Source organism: Ambystoma mexicanum, chromosome 12 (assembly GCF_040938575.1).
Source record: "Ambystoma mexicanum isolate Mex_15411 chromosome 12, UKY_AmexF1_1, whole genome shotgun sequence".
In the NCBI taxonomy this organism is placed as follows: Eukaryota; Metazoa; Chordata; class Amphibia; order Caudata; family Ambystomatidae; genus Ambystoma; species Ambystoma mexicanum.
Window position 1 is genome coordinate 197,059,406 of NC_090936.1, and position 16,447 is coordinate 197,075,852.

At 40.8% G+C, this 16,447-nt stretch overlaps 1 protein-coding gene across 1 annotated transcript in view; it reads right to left on the bottom strand.

The window, feature by feature from the left end:
• CRACR2A (calcium release activated channel regulator 2A) overlaps nt 1-16,447 on the bottom strand; it is a 957,312-nt gene that overhangs the window by 489,111 nt on the left and 451,754 nt on the right. Inside the window, exon 5 of the mRNA XM_069628295.1 lies at nt 9,315-9,461. Coding sequence (XP_069484396.1) covers nt 9,315-9,461 — 147 coding nt within the window. The remainder of the gene's footprint in view (nt 1-9,314; nt 9,462-16,447) is intronic.

Consider the following 16,447-nt stretch of genomic DNA (forward strand, 5'->3'; position numbering starts at 1 on the left):
CCTTGGAGGAAAGGGGAATTACCGCCCTATTACAAGGTTGGGAAGGCAGTAATTCCTCCTTCCTCCATTGCCCTTCCCCATTCCCATTTTTGCCCCATAGGACATAATGGGAATGGGGAAGGCGCTAATTACGGTACCGCAAAATGTGGTACCGTAATTAGCACCCCGGTCCCTTTGCGGGTTTGTTTTTTAACGCCTGCTAAAAGCAGGCGTTAATGTGCCAACCCGCAAAGGGACCTCGTAGTAAGGCGGTAAGGGTTTACCGGCACCAGTAAGATACCGGTACCGGTAAACCCTTACCGCCTACCGTGTAATGAGGCCCAATGCCTGGTGCACGGTGGTACAATCCACCCTAGTCAACAAAATACAGAACCTTGGAGATAAAACCAGCTTCAAGAAAGCACAGATCCCTCAAGCTGAATCCTCCCACCGTACATCCTCCCCATCCACAACCTCCATCCCCCACTTCCAGTTCACCCCCATCACCACTGCAGAAACCAATACCATCATCCAACACCTCAAAGCCTTCAACTGCACTGGTGACCTCTGCCCCGCATACATCATCAAACTCTGTCCGGAGCCCTTGGCCCCCACCATTACTAATTTATCAGTGCCTCCTTCAGCACCTGCACCATACCCACTTCCATCAAAGAAGCCTGGGTCAAATCATTACTGAAAAAACGTTCCCTTGATCCCACTCTCCCCACCAACTACCGACCAATCACTACAGTCCCATTCCTTGTGAACATTTTTGGCCGCACTGCCTACCTACAACTCCAAACCTACCACGAAACCCACTCCCTACTCGGTCTACGCCAATCTGGCTTTAGACCAAGACATAGCACGGAATCCGCCCTTCTCGATCTCAAGATACAACTTGACCTCATTTGCGACAAAGGAGACATCGCCATTCTCATGCTACTTGACCTTTCAGAGGCCTTCGATCTCGTAGACCATGATATCCTCTGCCACTTCCTCACCACCTCCTTCAATTTTTCACAAGAAGCAGCCAAATGGGTCAAATCCTTCCTGAGCATCCAAACCTTTAGGGTCTTCGCGGGTAGGGAAGCGGCAGACCCCATCCCAGTTCCCTATGGTGTCCCACAGGGATCTTGCGTCTCACCCACGTTCTACAACACATACACTAAGGACCTATTCAATTACCTTGACAGCCTCGATATCCCTTACACAAATTTTGCTGATGACACCCAGATCCTCCTCAAACTATCTGGCACCTATGACCATGATTGTGCAAACATCAATCACATCTACAACATCATATAGGCATGGATGGCAAACCACCACCTATGCCTAAATGATGATAAAACCGAGTTACTCATTGTCGGATACCCCCACCACCTCAAACATCTTGATCCTGCCTACTCCGCCTTCATCATCGATGGAAACAGCATCCCTGTCTCCCCTCATGTGAAAACACTAGAAGTCTACCTAGATGCAAAACTCAACCTGAAAAAACACGTGAAAGCAATGACCTCTTCCACTGCATACTTGCCCAAACTCCTCACTCTCTCCAGAAAATTCCTCACCCCTAGCAACTGCCTCACTCTTCCTAGAGCAACGGTCGGTATCAAACTTGACTACTGCAATGCCATCTTAGCAGGGACCTCCAACAAGAATCTCAATAAACTACAACTCACACAGAACAACGGCCTCAGAGAAGTTTGGGGCCTCAAACGCTCATAGCACATCTCCCAAATCAGACGCGAAGCCCACTTGCTTCCCATTAAAGCACGCATTGACTTTAAAATACTCCCCACCACTCACCGCTGCCTCTACAACACAACACCCCTATCTCACGCACCGCATCTCCAAGAAACCCAATCCACAAACCTTACACTCAACTTCCTCCATCTCACTCACTACACCTAGATTCAACAGAAAATGATCAGGGGGCCCCTGCTTCACTGTCATCACGCCCACACTATGGAACACGCTCCCTCCCACCATCAGGAACAAACCTTCCTACCTTACATTTTGCAAACAAGTCAAAACCACACTTTTAACAAATATTCGCGCGCATTTGGAGGAAGTGCTTTTGAGAAGTGCTGTCGGCTGTGAAGGAGCTCGAATGCCCGATTTTCTGTGGATGCTGAACTACAACATTTGACTTGGTAAAGATACAGAAAAAAAAGAGACTCTTATAGCATTTATCAAGGACACAATTTGCAGTATTCTTTATATAATATACCTTCTTATTTCACTCATTTTTAGAACTACAAGTCCAAGCTCTGCCCCCTTCTCCCATAATCCTCTTAAACAACGAGCCGCGCGCATTTTGCGCGCGCGCATTTGGAGGAAGTGCTTTTGAGAAGTGCTGTCGGCTGTCTGCTGGCTGAGGGTCTGAGGGCTTTAGGCAAACATAATATTATTTTTCATCAGGTAATCCTGTGTTTAAATGTATATCTGTTAAAAAGTTTGTCTACTGTGGTAAACATGAGCATTACTTACTAACAACAGTGATCTGGGGTGATAGCATATTTAAATAATCACCAATCACATAGTCTGGCCTGTCTTGAATTCAAAAGCGAGCAAAGAGAGTGTAAACGATTTTCTGTTTTATAACATTTATAACAACTAAGTGGTTGACCCAAGCTATTGTACTTAAAATGGTGATGACGCTGCGCACCGGGATGCCGCCAAAAGAAGCAATCACCATGTGTGCGCGTCAAGCTATTTCCACGCCCAAAGCGTCTTCAAGGACAATCAATCTTGTACAGGTCAGCAAATCAGCCTCTAGTATAAGAGCTTGTTCGGCAATGGCTGATATCAGAAAATGTTGTGCTTTAGAGGGAAAAAGTGGAAAAACAATTGAAAGTATTCAAACCGCAGGGCTGGTCGAGCTTCCAACTAAGCGGGATTTAATATGTATAGATACTCAGGGGAGTAGCGTGGATACTCATTCGTCCCTACCTGATTCATTAATTGCGGCAGGAATACTGAATGTAATTGATCTCCAAGAACAGGGGGGGGGGTGGAACCACAAAATAAGGCAACAGAAAGCTTGCCGAGTACACAAATCAATACAGGCTTAAGTGATGATGGAAAAGAACAGGATGCCTCTGTCGGTAACACTGATAGCGAGAATGTAGAGGAGGTAAGAATGGAAGACACTCTGAATAGAAATAGAGTCAGTCCATCAGAGACAAACCAGATTACTGATTCGAAGCAGAACTTAGATGACAGTATAGATAGACAAGACTTATACCAGTCACCTATGATGTTCTCCCCAACGAATAATGGCTCATCGGTTTTGTCCTGTTCTTTTGCTCAATCAACCCCGCGGCGGAATCACTCTGCCCCAAATGAAAAAATACAAGCAATGCCGGGAAGCTTTGTAATAGGCCTAGAAACTTCTCTACAAACTATGAATGCAGCCCTATTCTCTCTTACACGTCTTTATGACACGCTAGATACTAAAATTAACGATCAACACTCATTATTAATCAAACTACTTCAGAAAAATTCAGTTAATGAGTCCTATTGTGTATGCTGCGAAAAACAAAATAATAGACATAATAGCCGAACTATAAATGTAGAATTAAGAACTGAAGAAACAAATTCACAGTCTGAAGACATACTGCTAATTGATTGTACGCAAGATCAACTGACTGCATTACAATTGGGGGCAAAAACAAAAAAAACTAAAAAGGAAGGAAGTTCAATAGAACTTGTACAGGAAAACATTAGTATTAAATCCCTTAATGCCAAAGGTCAGGAAAGCGCACTTTTAAGTTGCATTCAAGAAAAAAAGGAAGAGTGCATATCTGGACAATCTTGTTCTAAAAAGAAAAAAGACAAAACAAAGAATCTGGAAATCTCTGATAAGCAACCTCTGATACAGAAGAAAGATAGATAGTGTTGCCCAAACTGTTACAGGGGTAGAAGAAAATGATAATGCCCCGACCTACAACATCTTTGATACAAGAAAGAAAGGACCAAATACGAATGCTAAAACTACTACAAAAAAATCAAAAAATGCGGCAACTGTTGCCAACTCCAAAATTACAGGAACAAAACAGTTCATCCGTACTCTAACACTGCCCAAAACAGCTGCAGCGGTAGCTCGCACGGCTATCGCGAATAAATATCGGAAAGCGATATCCCAAAACACGAGCCAAGGACGAATGACACAAAATACGCCTTCAGAATATGAACCCTTAAACAACCTAATTCAATTGGCTGATCAGCAAAAGGAAGTTGAAACTGACAATATTGCAAAGGACCAACCCTGTAGGGTGATTAGCACAGAAGCAGTTGATGCACCAAGTAGACTACCAAATCAGATAAATGGTGGCCCTAACAATACTGAGATCCAGCCAATAAGTGAGATAGCAGAGCATGCTAATAAGAGGGAGGAATGCCATGAATCTACAAAACAAAACCAGGATAAATGTATGCATATGTCAGAATGGAAATCGGAAATAGAGCAATCCCTAAAAAGAATTATTGCTCAAGTAAATATGAAGGAGAATCCAATGGGAAATGACATGGGTGGGGGAGTATATACACCGGTGAGTAACACCACAAGACAATCAAATAATCCACCACAGCCCAAAGCACACTACATAACCAAAGCTGGGTACCGAACTCCATTGAGAGATGCTAATACAATTTGTCTAATGATGCAGTGTCGACCTCCGCCCTGTCAAAGCTTTGACCTGAATAGGCAATCTGTGATGAACATATTTGCTGAGGTACATGCTCTTGAAGGAATAAGCTCGAGTGATATAGATCAGATAGAATTCCCTCACAGAAATGATCTGTCTATGATAAAGCTATGGATGAAATCTAACTTTGTTAAAAATGCAGTATGGGAGGCGAGAGATGATCTCTATGAATTGGGCTTCATCCTGATAAATCCAGCCCTGTGGGATCAACAACAACCACCTAATTCCAGAAATCAGTGTGTGCCCAAAGTAAATGTATGTCAGAAAGGTCAAAGCTGTAACTCACAGATAAATCTCCCAAGTTTGAACGGACAAATGTTGGATGAGAGAGAATTGAGAATGAATAATAACTAACTAGTCCAAAATTCAAAAACTGTAGCGCTAGCTTCCTGGAATACAAGAGGCTTTAAGCATCTTACTAATTCTAAAGATAGCTTATTGTTGAAATATGACATTCTGGCTTTCCAGGAAATATGGCTGTCCATCGCTCCAGTGTGGGATAATCATGTTATAGTATTGACTCCTGCTATTGTGCCAGTCAGAGGTAGACCCATGGCAGGTTTAATGGTGGCCATAAAATCTTCCCCCAATATGCAAATTGAGCCTTGGTTCTCTTCCAACAGCTTTTTGCAACTGGTAAGGATAACAGTTAAGTCATCTGACATTGGGTTGTTAAACGTCTATTGGAATCACTGTAATATCTGATTCTGATTTCTTTGATGCAATGGATGAAGTATTAAAATTAACAATACTAGACCCGACCTGCAAGCATGTAATTATAACTGGCGATTTGAATTTAGCATGCTTAACCCAAGTGGGGAAACCTCTGACGCCGATAGCTAAAAGATGGAATGCTTATATGTTAGAACGACAGTTCTTAATGTTAAATGGAGCAAAAAAAGGTGATATGCCATATAACAACACTTGGCATAGAGGTTTACAAACAGCAATAATTGACTACACTTTCGTAAACCGAGATCTGTTTAATCATATAATTGAATTCCGAATCATACCTCAGAAAATAAGTAACCATGATATTCAATCTACAAAATGGACCTGGTTTGTAGATGACACAGTATATGACTCATCTCTAGCTCGTAATTTAACAACCAATTTGGCGCAAAATAGATTTTATTGGACTCCTGTCTCCCTATAACTTTTATGCGAAACATTAAACCGTTCCCAGCATGATGATACATACCACAGTTCTAATACTTGTCCTTCCTATGTCGAAGAAATGCAGATTTTTAGGATCAAGAGAAATGATCACAACAGCAGAAAGCCTAGAACTCTGCATATATTTGACCTTGAGGTAGCTACTTATAAACCTTGATATAGAGCTGATAGAAGGAAAATCATAAAAGAAAATTCTCCTGATTGCTTACGCCAATTGAAGACATTAAAATGCAAACATAAGAATTGGTTAAGAGCAAGGAAAGCCCTAATGTATCAACGAGACGCAGAGGCCATGCTAAACCATCTCCAAGAGAAGAGACTCAAACGAAAATCCAAATGGTGAATGAAATGAATCCTATTTCCGAAGAAGTATGGTCTGCCTTCTATAAAACCTTGTATGCTGACACCAAGACTATCAGACACCAAGATATTTTTGAACCAAATAAAACAGAGAATCTGGTCTTTGATATTGATGACATTTTACTTATCATCTCGAAACTGTCTACATCTCGCCCTCCGGGCCCTGATGGACTGTCCAATTTTCTGATTAAAAAAAATCCTACTGCATGGGCACAAATTCTAGTTACCGTTTTTAAACGAATTGTGCTAACTCAGTCTATTCCTGATTCTTGGAGGAAATCCATTACTATACCAATCCATAAGAAGGGGGACAATCAAAATCCCAAGAATTATCGACCTATATCTCTTTTGGATATACCGGGCAACATTTTTGCCCGATTATTATTAAGAGATATCAACAAATGGCTAAATGATGCTGGAATTAGAGACCCAAATCAAACCGGCTTTATGCCAGGGATGGGGACAGCTATTAACCTTCATATTTTGGAGTTCCTAAAGAAGCAGGAACATCAGAAAGGGCAGGTAGTCTACATGGCCTTTATTGACTTCCAGGCTGCCTTCGATTCAGTATGCAGAAAATTGTTAATCAATAAGCTACAGGAAGCGAAGTGTCCGAACTATATCACATTCTGGATTAACGAATTACATTCTAAAACTACAGTACAAATCAGATTGGCCCTAGACGGTACCTTGTCAGACCCAATTGAAACATTCCGGGGGCTAAAGCAAGGATGCATATTGGCAAGCACCCTGTTTAATTTCTTTATGTCGGCGGTGCAACAAGATTTTCTGAAAAATCATATCAGATGCTCCCCGTTTGGGAGGTCATGCAGTCCCCTGGTTATTCTATGCTGATGATTTAGTGCTATTAGCTAAGACACCAGGGGACTTGCAAGCACTCTTATGTAGCTTAAGCAATTATGCCGATGCAAACTTATTAACTATTAACCAAGATAAGTGTAAAATTATGATACTTGAGCCAAAGAAAAAAAAAAATCTCTAAAATTAGAGAGTGGCAAATCCAGAATGTTAATATAGGAATCATCTCTGAATATAAGTACTTGGGAGTGACAATTAGTAATAACCAACAGGATAAACCATACTAATGTGAAATTGAAAACAAGGTTAACACTGGTATAGCCCAGTCAAAGATAATACAAGCCAAATTTGGCAAATTTTCGTTACTCCCAGCCATTACTTTCTATAAGCAAAAAGTTACACCCATAATAATTTATGGAGCAGAAACTAGAGGGATCATCTTAGAGAATGTTTGGCTAAGACTTGAGCGTCGCTATTGGAAAAGAATTTGTGGACTTCCAACGTCTACATCAATGTGCCTAATACGACATGAATTGGGTGTAGTATCACTATATGCAATTTACACATGGAAAGTCTTGACATTATATCGAAAATATCTAATGGCTGTCAGAGAAAATGGAATAATGTATACAATGGGAAGATACATGTTGGAATCATTGAATCCTAAAATCCTGAAATGGCGAAAATGGGTGAAAGCATTGATGGAAATGTCCGGTATTGCTGAGGATTTACTCACTAACAATCCCAAGAGGGCAAAAATGAAACATGAGTTATATGACTGGATAAAAACTCGAGAGGCATGTATAAAATTACGAGTGTTTAAACAACAAGCTTTTGCAATCAAAAAACTTCATGTAACTGAAAACTATCTAACAAAGTTTCCTGATTCCAAATCTAAGTATACATATATGAGAATAAGATTGAATATTTGCCAAACAAATGAAGTGCGATTCATGAGAAATAACACATCTAATGCCGACTGTAGATTTTGCCTTGTACCAACAGCTATAGAGACACTAAAACATCTAATCTCTGAATGTCCTGCTCTATTACAACAAAGATGCAAAATGTTTAAACATCTGTTCGAGAGTAATCTCATGTTAAGCATGGACAATTTCTGGAATATTCTGTTTAACAGTCGATCTGCTAAAATGAACATCGCAAGTGTCGTGTTTATTGAATCATTAGCCCTGTTGAATCAAACTGATAATATTAATTTTAATACTAAAGTGACATAATTTTAATTTTAAAGTGACATAATTGGCTAAGTAATTGATTCTAAAAAAAATAAATAAGTGGCTTTATGCAATGAAATGAACCAACTCGGCCCTGCACTGTTGCCAAACTGCACTTCTTCTTAATGCAATAATATGTAATTCATTTTCTTTGTGTATAACATGTATTTTATATTTTGTAATGCATTTTTGTAAGGCTGTATTTTACAGCTAAATCAAAATAAAATAAAATAAAAAAATATGCATGATTACCTATGTACCTACTGTTGAATGGACTGTACTGTAACTACCTATGCCTTACTGTATGTAATCTAACGCCGTGATACCTCCGGGTCCTGGGCGCGTATAACAAATTAAATAAATAAATAAATAAATCACAGAATATTCACAATTTTAAAGATAATTTCAACCAAATTTACCAAGCACCCAAAGGGCACAATCAGAATAAGCACACAAGTTGCACAACACATGCTGCAGGGATGAAAGCCATGCATGCACTGTCGCCTGCTCTTTAAAATGAGCAGATAGTCCGCACCTACTGACAAAAAGGTGCTGTGCACCCTGCTTGAATGAAGGAGCCCCTCCATCCCTCTATATATAATATATACATTGTAGAAGTAGATTTTTTTTATAACAAGTAAGTGTACATATCTATTAAGACAGAGCAAAGTATAACATGAAAGGTTGATATTATGGAGGCAAATAAGTACTCAACTGTATACCCAGTTGGGCCATGTGGACACCACAACACCAACATGGGTACTCATGGCAATGTTAACTACTGTAAATTACAGATTTGCAGAAGTAACAGTATAATACGGAGCATATCCTGGATTAAAAAAAGTACCTGCATTTCAGAGATCCATTAAAATACTAAACATTTTTTCCTTGGGGCAGCAAATAGCATGACTAAACTGTACTGTTTTCATTCCTTGTGCATTTCATAATTGGTTAGAATATGCTAGCTCTGATTCCTCACCATCTATAACACCCAAGGTACTAAATAGAAAGTAGCCACAAAGATATTGGTACCAACTTTTTAAGGGCACACTCGAGTTCATTCTTTTCATCGTTCGCCTCATGCAGTTGGGAGAAGATTCTTGTCAGGAACTCTTCAAAGCTGGGAAGTAGGTGGGGTTCATCTTTTCTTAATCTTGTCCAAAGTGTTTTGATGTTATTTTCACTGTAAATAAAGAGAGAACACGAATCACAATGAAACGTATATGTTTGTAACAAAATAAGTGGCGATTGCATCTTAATACAGATATGTTGGAACTCTGACATGACTGCATGCAGTGGAGACAAGTCTTGTGGCACTTTTCCTAAAAGGTCCCTTAGGAAATGTAACTAAAATGTAACTAAACTGTGCATATACTCACAGGCACACTAGGATCTAATCCAGGCAATTAAGCATCGAACACCAGTGTTTGCAACCTTTGGCTCTTCATGTGTTTTAGACCGAGCTCTCACAGTCAATGGTGGGATGGGGGATCATGGTATCTGTAGTCCACAATATCTGGGGATCCCAAGGCATCAGAGCAATGGTCTGACACATTTGAATGGTGCATATTTACCAGTATCTTGTAGTATTCTAAAGCTTCTATTCCTCCTCGTTACGGAGTACACAAGTATGCATTCAGCACAAAGGTGGCTTCAGAGGCTTCCAGTTGTAACTTTAGAGAAGCTACGTTGGAGAACTCTTCACTTCTCTGTATGTCGGCTCCGTGCCAGTCATTTAATTTGGTCTTGCCTTTCAAAGGAGGTTTTTTGATTTGGCTATCAGGGTCGGACTGGGCCATAAAATTGTCTAGGGCACCAATGAAAAAGTGGCCAACAGTTGCAAATGACAATTAATTCCTTTTGTGAAACTGTTTGAATAGTAACCAAGGGGGAGATTTTTGATAAAGTCTTATGTAAATTGTGCATTTAAAGAATGTTCAGCCACACCAGTCAAAACTACTAACCGCACGGTGAAGTAACTCATGAAACAAGCCCAAATTGGCCAAAAAAGTGGCCCACTTTGACCAAAAAAAACTGGCCCACACCAGCATTTTGAGTTTTTAGTTCGGCCATGGGCCTATTGCCCTATAGGCCAATCCGAGCCTGTTGGCTACGTAGTTATTTAACCTTTTAGTGACCAGATGAATCCAGAGGGTGCGGTAAGAAATAATTAGAACTAAGCATATATGCTGTTTTTGTAATCATGATAATTCAATTGAAACTCTTAAATATTTATAAATTATATGTCCAAATTAAGATTAACTGAGGAAAGCATATTTACGACTTTCTGTATGTAGCTCAAACGCCACTGGAACAGAGATGGGTTGCGTGCATCTACTGTAAGAGGAACTGATATGAGGTCTAACAAATTATTGTGAATATGTATTGAATTTTATGTTAATATGTCTTTAAATGTCTTCATTGTATTTACACTTTGTTTTTACTTGGATATTATTGTTTCCATCTACTGAGTAAGGTTTGCTCTAAAGTGATTGCACAGTAAATACAAATGCTTTCAAATCTGCCAGGGAGTCTGTAAGAAGCAAAGGTAGATTTAAGAATACGTCTATACTCTTCCTCATATTAACTCAAGTACTTAAAAATCGTAGTCACCATCCCTGATGGCAAACCTATGATGCTTCCTTTCTGCATGCGTTGCCTGGGAGTTGAATTAAGAGCGAAGGACCTAGCTATGAGGAGACACTTAACACCATATACTTATACATGGGCTCCCATTTCAAAGTCTACTTTTAGATCTAAATGAAAGGAGCCTAGGCTAAACCCTAGGACAAAGAGGACTGTGGGGTACAGTGGAACATGCACCAAGTGTTATTTTGTACGTGCATCTGCAGCAAAGTTGGAGCCATTGTTTGTCTTTCAATCATTGGTTGCTGGTTTACTGAAGCTTAATTCCATTCCCAGTCACTTCAAGCGGATTTGTTTGTAATGAAAAAGTGTGTGTATTTAGTTGCTAATGGGATTTAGTAGTAGGGAAAAGATGCTTTTAAATTGGTTATACTATTTGTCCATTCACTGAGTGCGATTGCAATTAATAGAATGGAAAATAAAATAAGCATAAAAAGCATGCCAAACTATTTTGTAATCAAATCAGTTTTCAGTTCAATGCTTGTTTAAATTAATTTGTATTTTATGTAGAAATTATGAAGTACAATCATTATCGCAGATGATATGCAGAGTGGTGAACAGTGAAGTTTAAGTATGGTACAAGTAAGGAACTCGAGGTAAAACAATCCGATACAATGTTATACATCATACTATATAATACAAAGCCAGATCTATGTTTGTCCAAAGCTGTCCTGCCCGCTTCATCTGCTATCACTGTTAGAGGGAGCTGTTGCCAAACGCATACGACAATAAGACTTCAAGTTCATCTTCCGGGTGAACAAAATCTGTATTTGAACAATATCACTGCTTGAAGGAGCTGTTGCCTTATGCATACAACAATAAGACTTCAAGTTCCAGTACACCTCATTTTGGCGCGGCCAGTTGGACGCGGGCCAATTTGGCGCGGCCAGTTTGGTGCCACCAGTCCGCCGGGGGGATGTTTTGGTGCGCAGCAGTTTAATCTACTGAGGTCATGCCCTTATGCTCCCTGTGGACTAGTGATTTTCCAAAGTAAATGTACCACATTCTCCAGTCACAAACACAAATGACTTCAGTGTTTTCCCCGCCTATTATCTACGTCAAGGAAATACAGTGCAAAGAAATTGAACAAAATAAAATGAGCTTTTCAAAATGACATGAGCATTTTCAGAACATGCTTAGATACCAACACTTTCAAATGAAACCATTTCAAATGCACACGACAAAGGAACATGTTCCGCAAAATCATGACATGCCTTCACAAAATAATTCTTCTCCGTTTCACCTATGGGAGAACCGTCTGATAAATGCAGCGAATATGGAAACATGTCACCTTTGTGCAGTGTAGCACAGCATAAGGAAGAAAAAAAACCATAAAGAAGTCATCTCTTTTTACTTTTTTAAATGAAAGTACACATTTCAAAGTGTGCAAACAATAGCAGTAAGCATGGTCGACAGAACGTCAGGTTGCGCCAAAACAGCTCCTGCGGTAAAACGTCCTCACCAAATCACCCCCGTGCCAAACTGGCAGTGCCGAAATGTCCTGTTCCGTCAAGTTCATCTTCCAGGCAAACAAAATGTGTATTTTAACAAAGGATACCACTTTAACAGCATAGTTCAAGTTGCAAGCACTAAGAAAATATATACATTTAAAAAAGAAACATATGAACAGAAATGAATTTGATTAAGCACCGTTTGTCTAACAAAAGAAATTACTTTTGTTTTAAATTTACTTATGTATTATGTAATTATTAATTGTAATATTTCTTGGTATGTATTATTCTATCAAAAATATTCTGCATGTACGTTTTAAACTTTGACTTCAATTTTCTTTAGTTAATGATCTGTCTACTTTGAATCATACTGCACATGAATTGTATTCCTCAGACATCCCTCATCGTTATGTATTTGAGTCCAAAACCCGTAAGTGGCAATAAGGAACAAAAACATAAACAGAAATTGTCTGGATGTACTTTATTGAACTTTCAACGGTTTCTGTGAGATTTTGTTTGAGGATACCTAAAAGGAGCAAAATCCTGTACAAAAATATTTTTCTATTAACTAAATTACGTTAAAATACACAACATAATATATTTACACTCTGAAAATGTCTTCCTTTACACACATTAGCCTGTGTACACAGGTTTTTCCACTAGTTGGATAATAACATGACAATGCTTAGTCAAATAAAAAGGAAAAGTAACAACAGCAAAAACAAATCACTATTTCAACTGACATGATAATACTGAAATGGAAGGAGACAATCATTGATACATAGGCAGGCTATTCCACAAGCAAGGTACTGAATGCCAGCCTATACATAGGCAGGCTATTCCACAAGCAAGGTACTGAATGCCAGCCTATACATAGGCGGGCTATTCCACAAGCAAGGTACTGAATGCCAGCCTATAGGTTTGAGTGTCATAAACATTTGGCATCTCTATTAACAAGTTCATCCTGCTGCGTGAGGCTGTAAATCCACTGCAGAGACATAATTGTGTGGCCAGGTATGTAGGGTGCTGCAGATGCACTCATTTATAGGTCAGGCATCAAAGCTTGAACAACATACAGGCCTTCGGATGAGAGGATAGGTCTTATGTCGTAACATTTTCTGGTACCAAATACAATTTTGGCTGCTGCATGAAGCAGTTTTTCTAGGTCTAAGAGCGCTTTTGAGCCCTCAACCAACCATGTATTATCTACATTATGAAAAAGACCCCTGCCTAACCCCTGAGGTAAACGTTGGACGGGCCACTTGGGGCTGGATTCTGCCACCCCCCTATGTGATGGTGGCCCTAGGGGCAGTGTGAGGACTTTCCCTTGGCCTACTCCACCATGCCCTGTTCTTCTGGCAGGGGGTTGTTGCAGGGAGTCAGAACATATTTCTGTCTCTTTAAAGGGAAGCTCCTAGCACAAGTAGACCCTCTAAAATAGAAGTATTCATTCTGATTTTTTATATAGCACCGCTATCACTAAGAATATTGTTTCTGAGCACTAGTTAATTGTGTTTCTTCCGACATTAGCACCCACAATGTGATACTCAATTAATCGACCTGGTTGGTGTACCATTGAAGACTACATCGAGACAACTGAGGCACTGAACTGAAGACATAAGGATTGTCGCTTTCCCAAGGTGAATGAATTGCTCTTTATTTATTTGCATTAGTAGAGAGCACCAAGCCCGGAGGCATCGGTGCGCTGGTTACATAAACAGATGGTACAAGTGTCTGGCTGCTGGTTACAGGAGTGAGCAATCCAGTTGTATGGGTGTGCGATCTCCTTGCCTGGTAAGTTAGGGGTTTTGCGTGAATAACCAGGTTTTGAGGCTTTTTTGGAAGGTCCAAAAGGATGATTCCGATCTTAGCATTAATGGGAGTGCATTTCAGCTACCACAGGAAAGCTGCGGCCCCAGCCTTTGACTGCTTAAATCTGGGGCCAGTGAGTAGGTGTGAGTGGGCAGAGTAGGTTAGTCTGTTGAATTGGAATTTGTTGATTTTGCTTGATAGGTATAGTGGAGCTATGCTTTAGTTTAACTGTACAGAAAAAGTGCTCCATACAGTATTAGTGATATTACAACATTCCAAGGAAAGTTCTGGCAGGATGGTCATATGATAACATTAGAGCCATTGCAGAATATGCAGGCAACAAATCCTGCCCCTAAAGATAGAATGATTTCAGAAGTGTGAGAGATAAGGAAATACATGGCCACCTGTGCTAATAATGAGTCCCACAGTTAGACAGCACACTCGAGCAGATGCACACCTTATAAGTGGCTGAACTACCATGTAGGTCTGTGGAACCTGTAATGAATCTTGGGGAGACATCACTGATCCCCAGACTAGGACCTCCTCCCAAGTGGCCAGGGGACGGCAGCCGCTACCTTATCCTGACCCTGGGGTTGATATTATGAGGAAGGATCACTTGATAGGAGATGGCTGTCGGGGAGATGTGGTGACCCCACCGGGAGGGACACAGTATTCTTCCAGTGCGAGGTAGCAGATGGGTTGGTACTGCTGGTTTTCCCACCTTTTCTTCACTCGAACCATGGAAACAAAACAAAATAAACCCCTCCGGTTCTTTAACGCACGGGGCTCTCTATGTTCAAATGTCCGCTTGACAGAAGCTTCCTGTCGCCTGCCACCGGTTGTGTTAGATGAAAGGAAATCAAGTCCTGAGAAACCCTTTCGCGGCTTTCGCTTTTCAGGGAAAAGAAATAACAGGGTTCGAAGATATGGGCACCTTCTTAGTCGGCTGCTTACCAAACTAATAGGCCCACTCGTATCCGCTGGCGTCTTTGATCCATTCACTGCTCTACAAATAAGAGATGGAAAAGAACACACCCGGTACCTCATTAGTCCGGGTTTTATTTCTCCGCTTTTCCCTCCTCTCCCCATTTCAGGTGTTGCTTGTTTCTTAATTGCTCGCAGGCCATCCTCCCACCTCCCGTCTGTGTGCGTCCACGTTCTCTCCTCCCCCCGTTCATCTTCCTGTTTTCCCCACTGTGCTCTCGCTAGCCCCAGTGCCCAATCTTTCCTGGAATAAAGTACCAACCGGTTTTTATGAGGGTTGGAATTTTGGGCTGTTGTTTTCCATCCTGCTGTCTGTTTCACATCGTGGAGCATTCTGGGAACCGGTGTCCTATAATTATTTGGCATTGGATTGATATATCAGAGCAAGCCCTTGTGTTCTTGCTGCAATTTTGGTCCTCCCGACTGTCTTCTATTGTTTTTGGATTATGTCTCCCTGTGGTGGCATACAGTGCCGGCTTCATTCCGGTTTCCTGTGTCATGGTTTTCTCTTCCCCAGCCGGCTCTGCTGTTTCCTTGCAGTTTAACTGATTCCGCAAATGGTAACACTGAAGGCAGACACCCAAGAGAAGACCGTGCTGAAAGAGGCAGGCACCTCCTACCAGGAAGACTAGAGACCATGGGAGGCACAGCGAGCACTGCAGGAGGACCGCTGAGGAGCCGGAAGCATTGGAAAGGCTTTTGGGGATGTGGTCGCAGTGATGAGCAGCAGTTCTACCAGCGGGTGAAGGGGAAGCCGACAAGAGAACCGCGATTGGGGCCTGCGGAGCGGGAAACACTTTCCCAAAGCAAGGTCTTTGCCGAAGCCATACGACACAGGCCCGACATGCCAGAAAACACTGGTGAGTCTGCCCAGAAGCATTGGGAGCCCTGGGGCCTGCCGACAGGTGTACAAGCAACTGCATACTTGATTTGAATATAAACCAAGTAATATAGAATAACATAACTTATCTAAGCCTCCATATATGAGATGTCGATATGAGGAAAACAGGAGTTAATGTTTTAATTAACAATTGAACACTAATGAAGAAGTTGAAAGACAAGAACTGTACAAATCTTCATAAATGAAATGTCAATGTGGGGAAGATTCGAACAAATATTGCCACAAGCCAATGAATAATAGAAATTAAGTTAACAAACAAAGCTTGAACAAGTCTCAGTATATGAAATGTCAATATGGGGGAAGTTGGAACAAGTGATACCTGGAGTCAATAAAGGAGAAACTATGAAGGAGTATGGCTGTGTTATATGTCAAGAG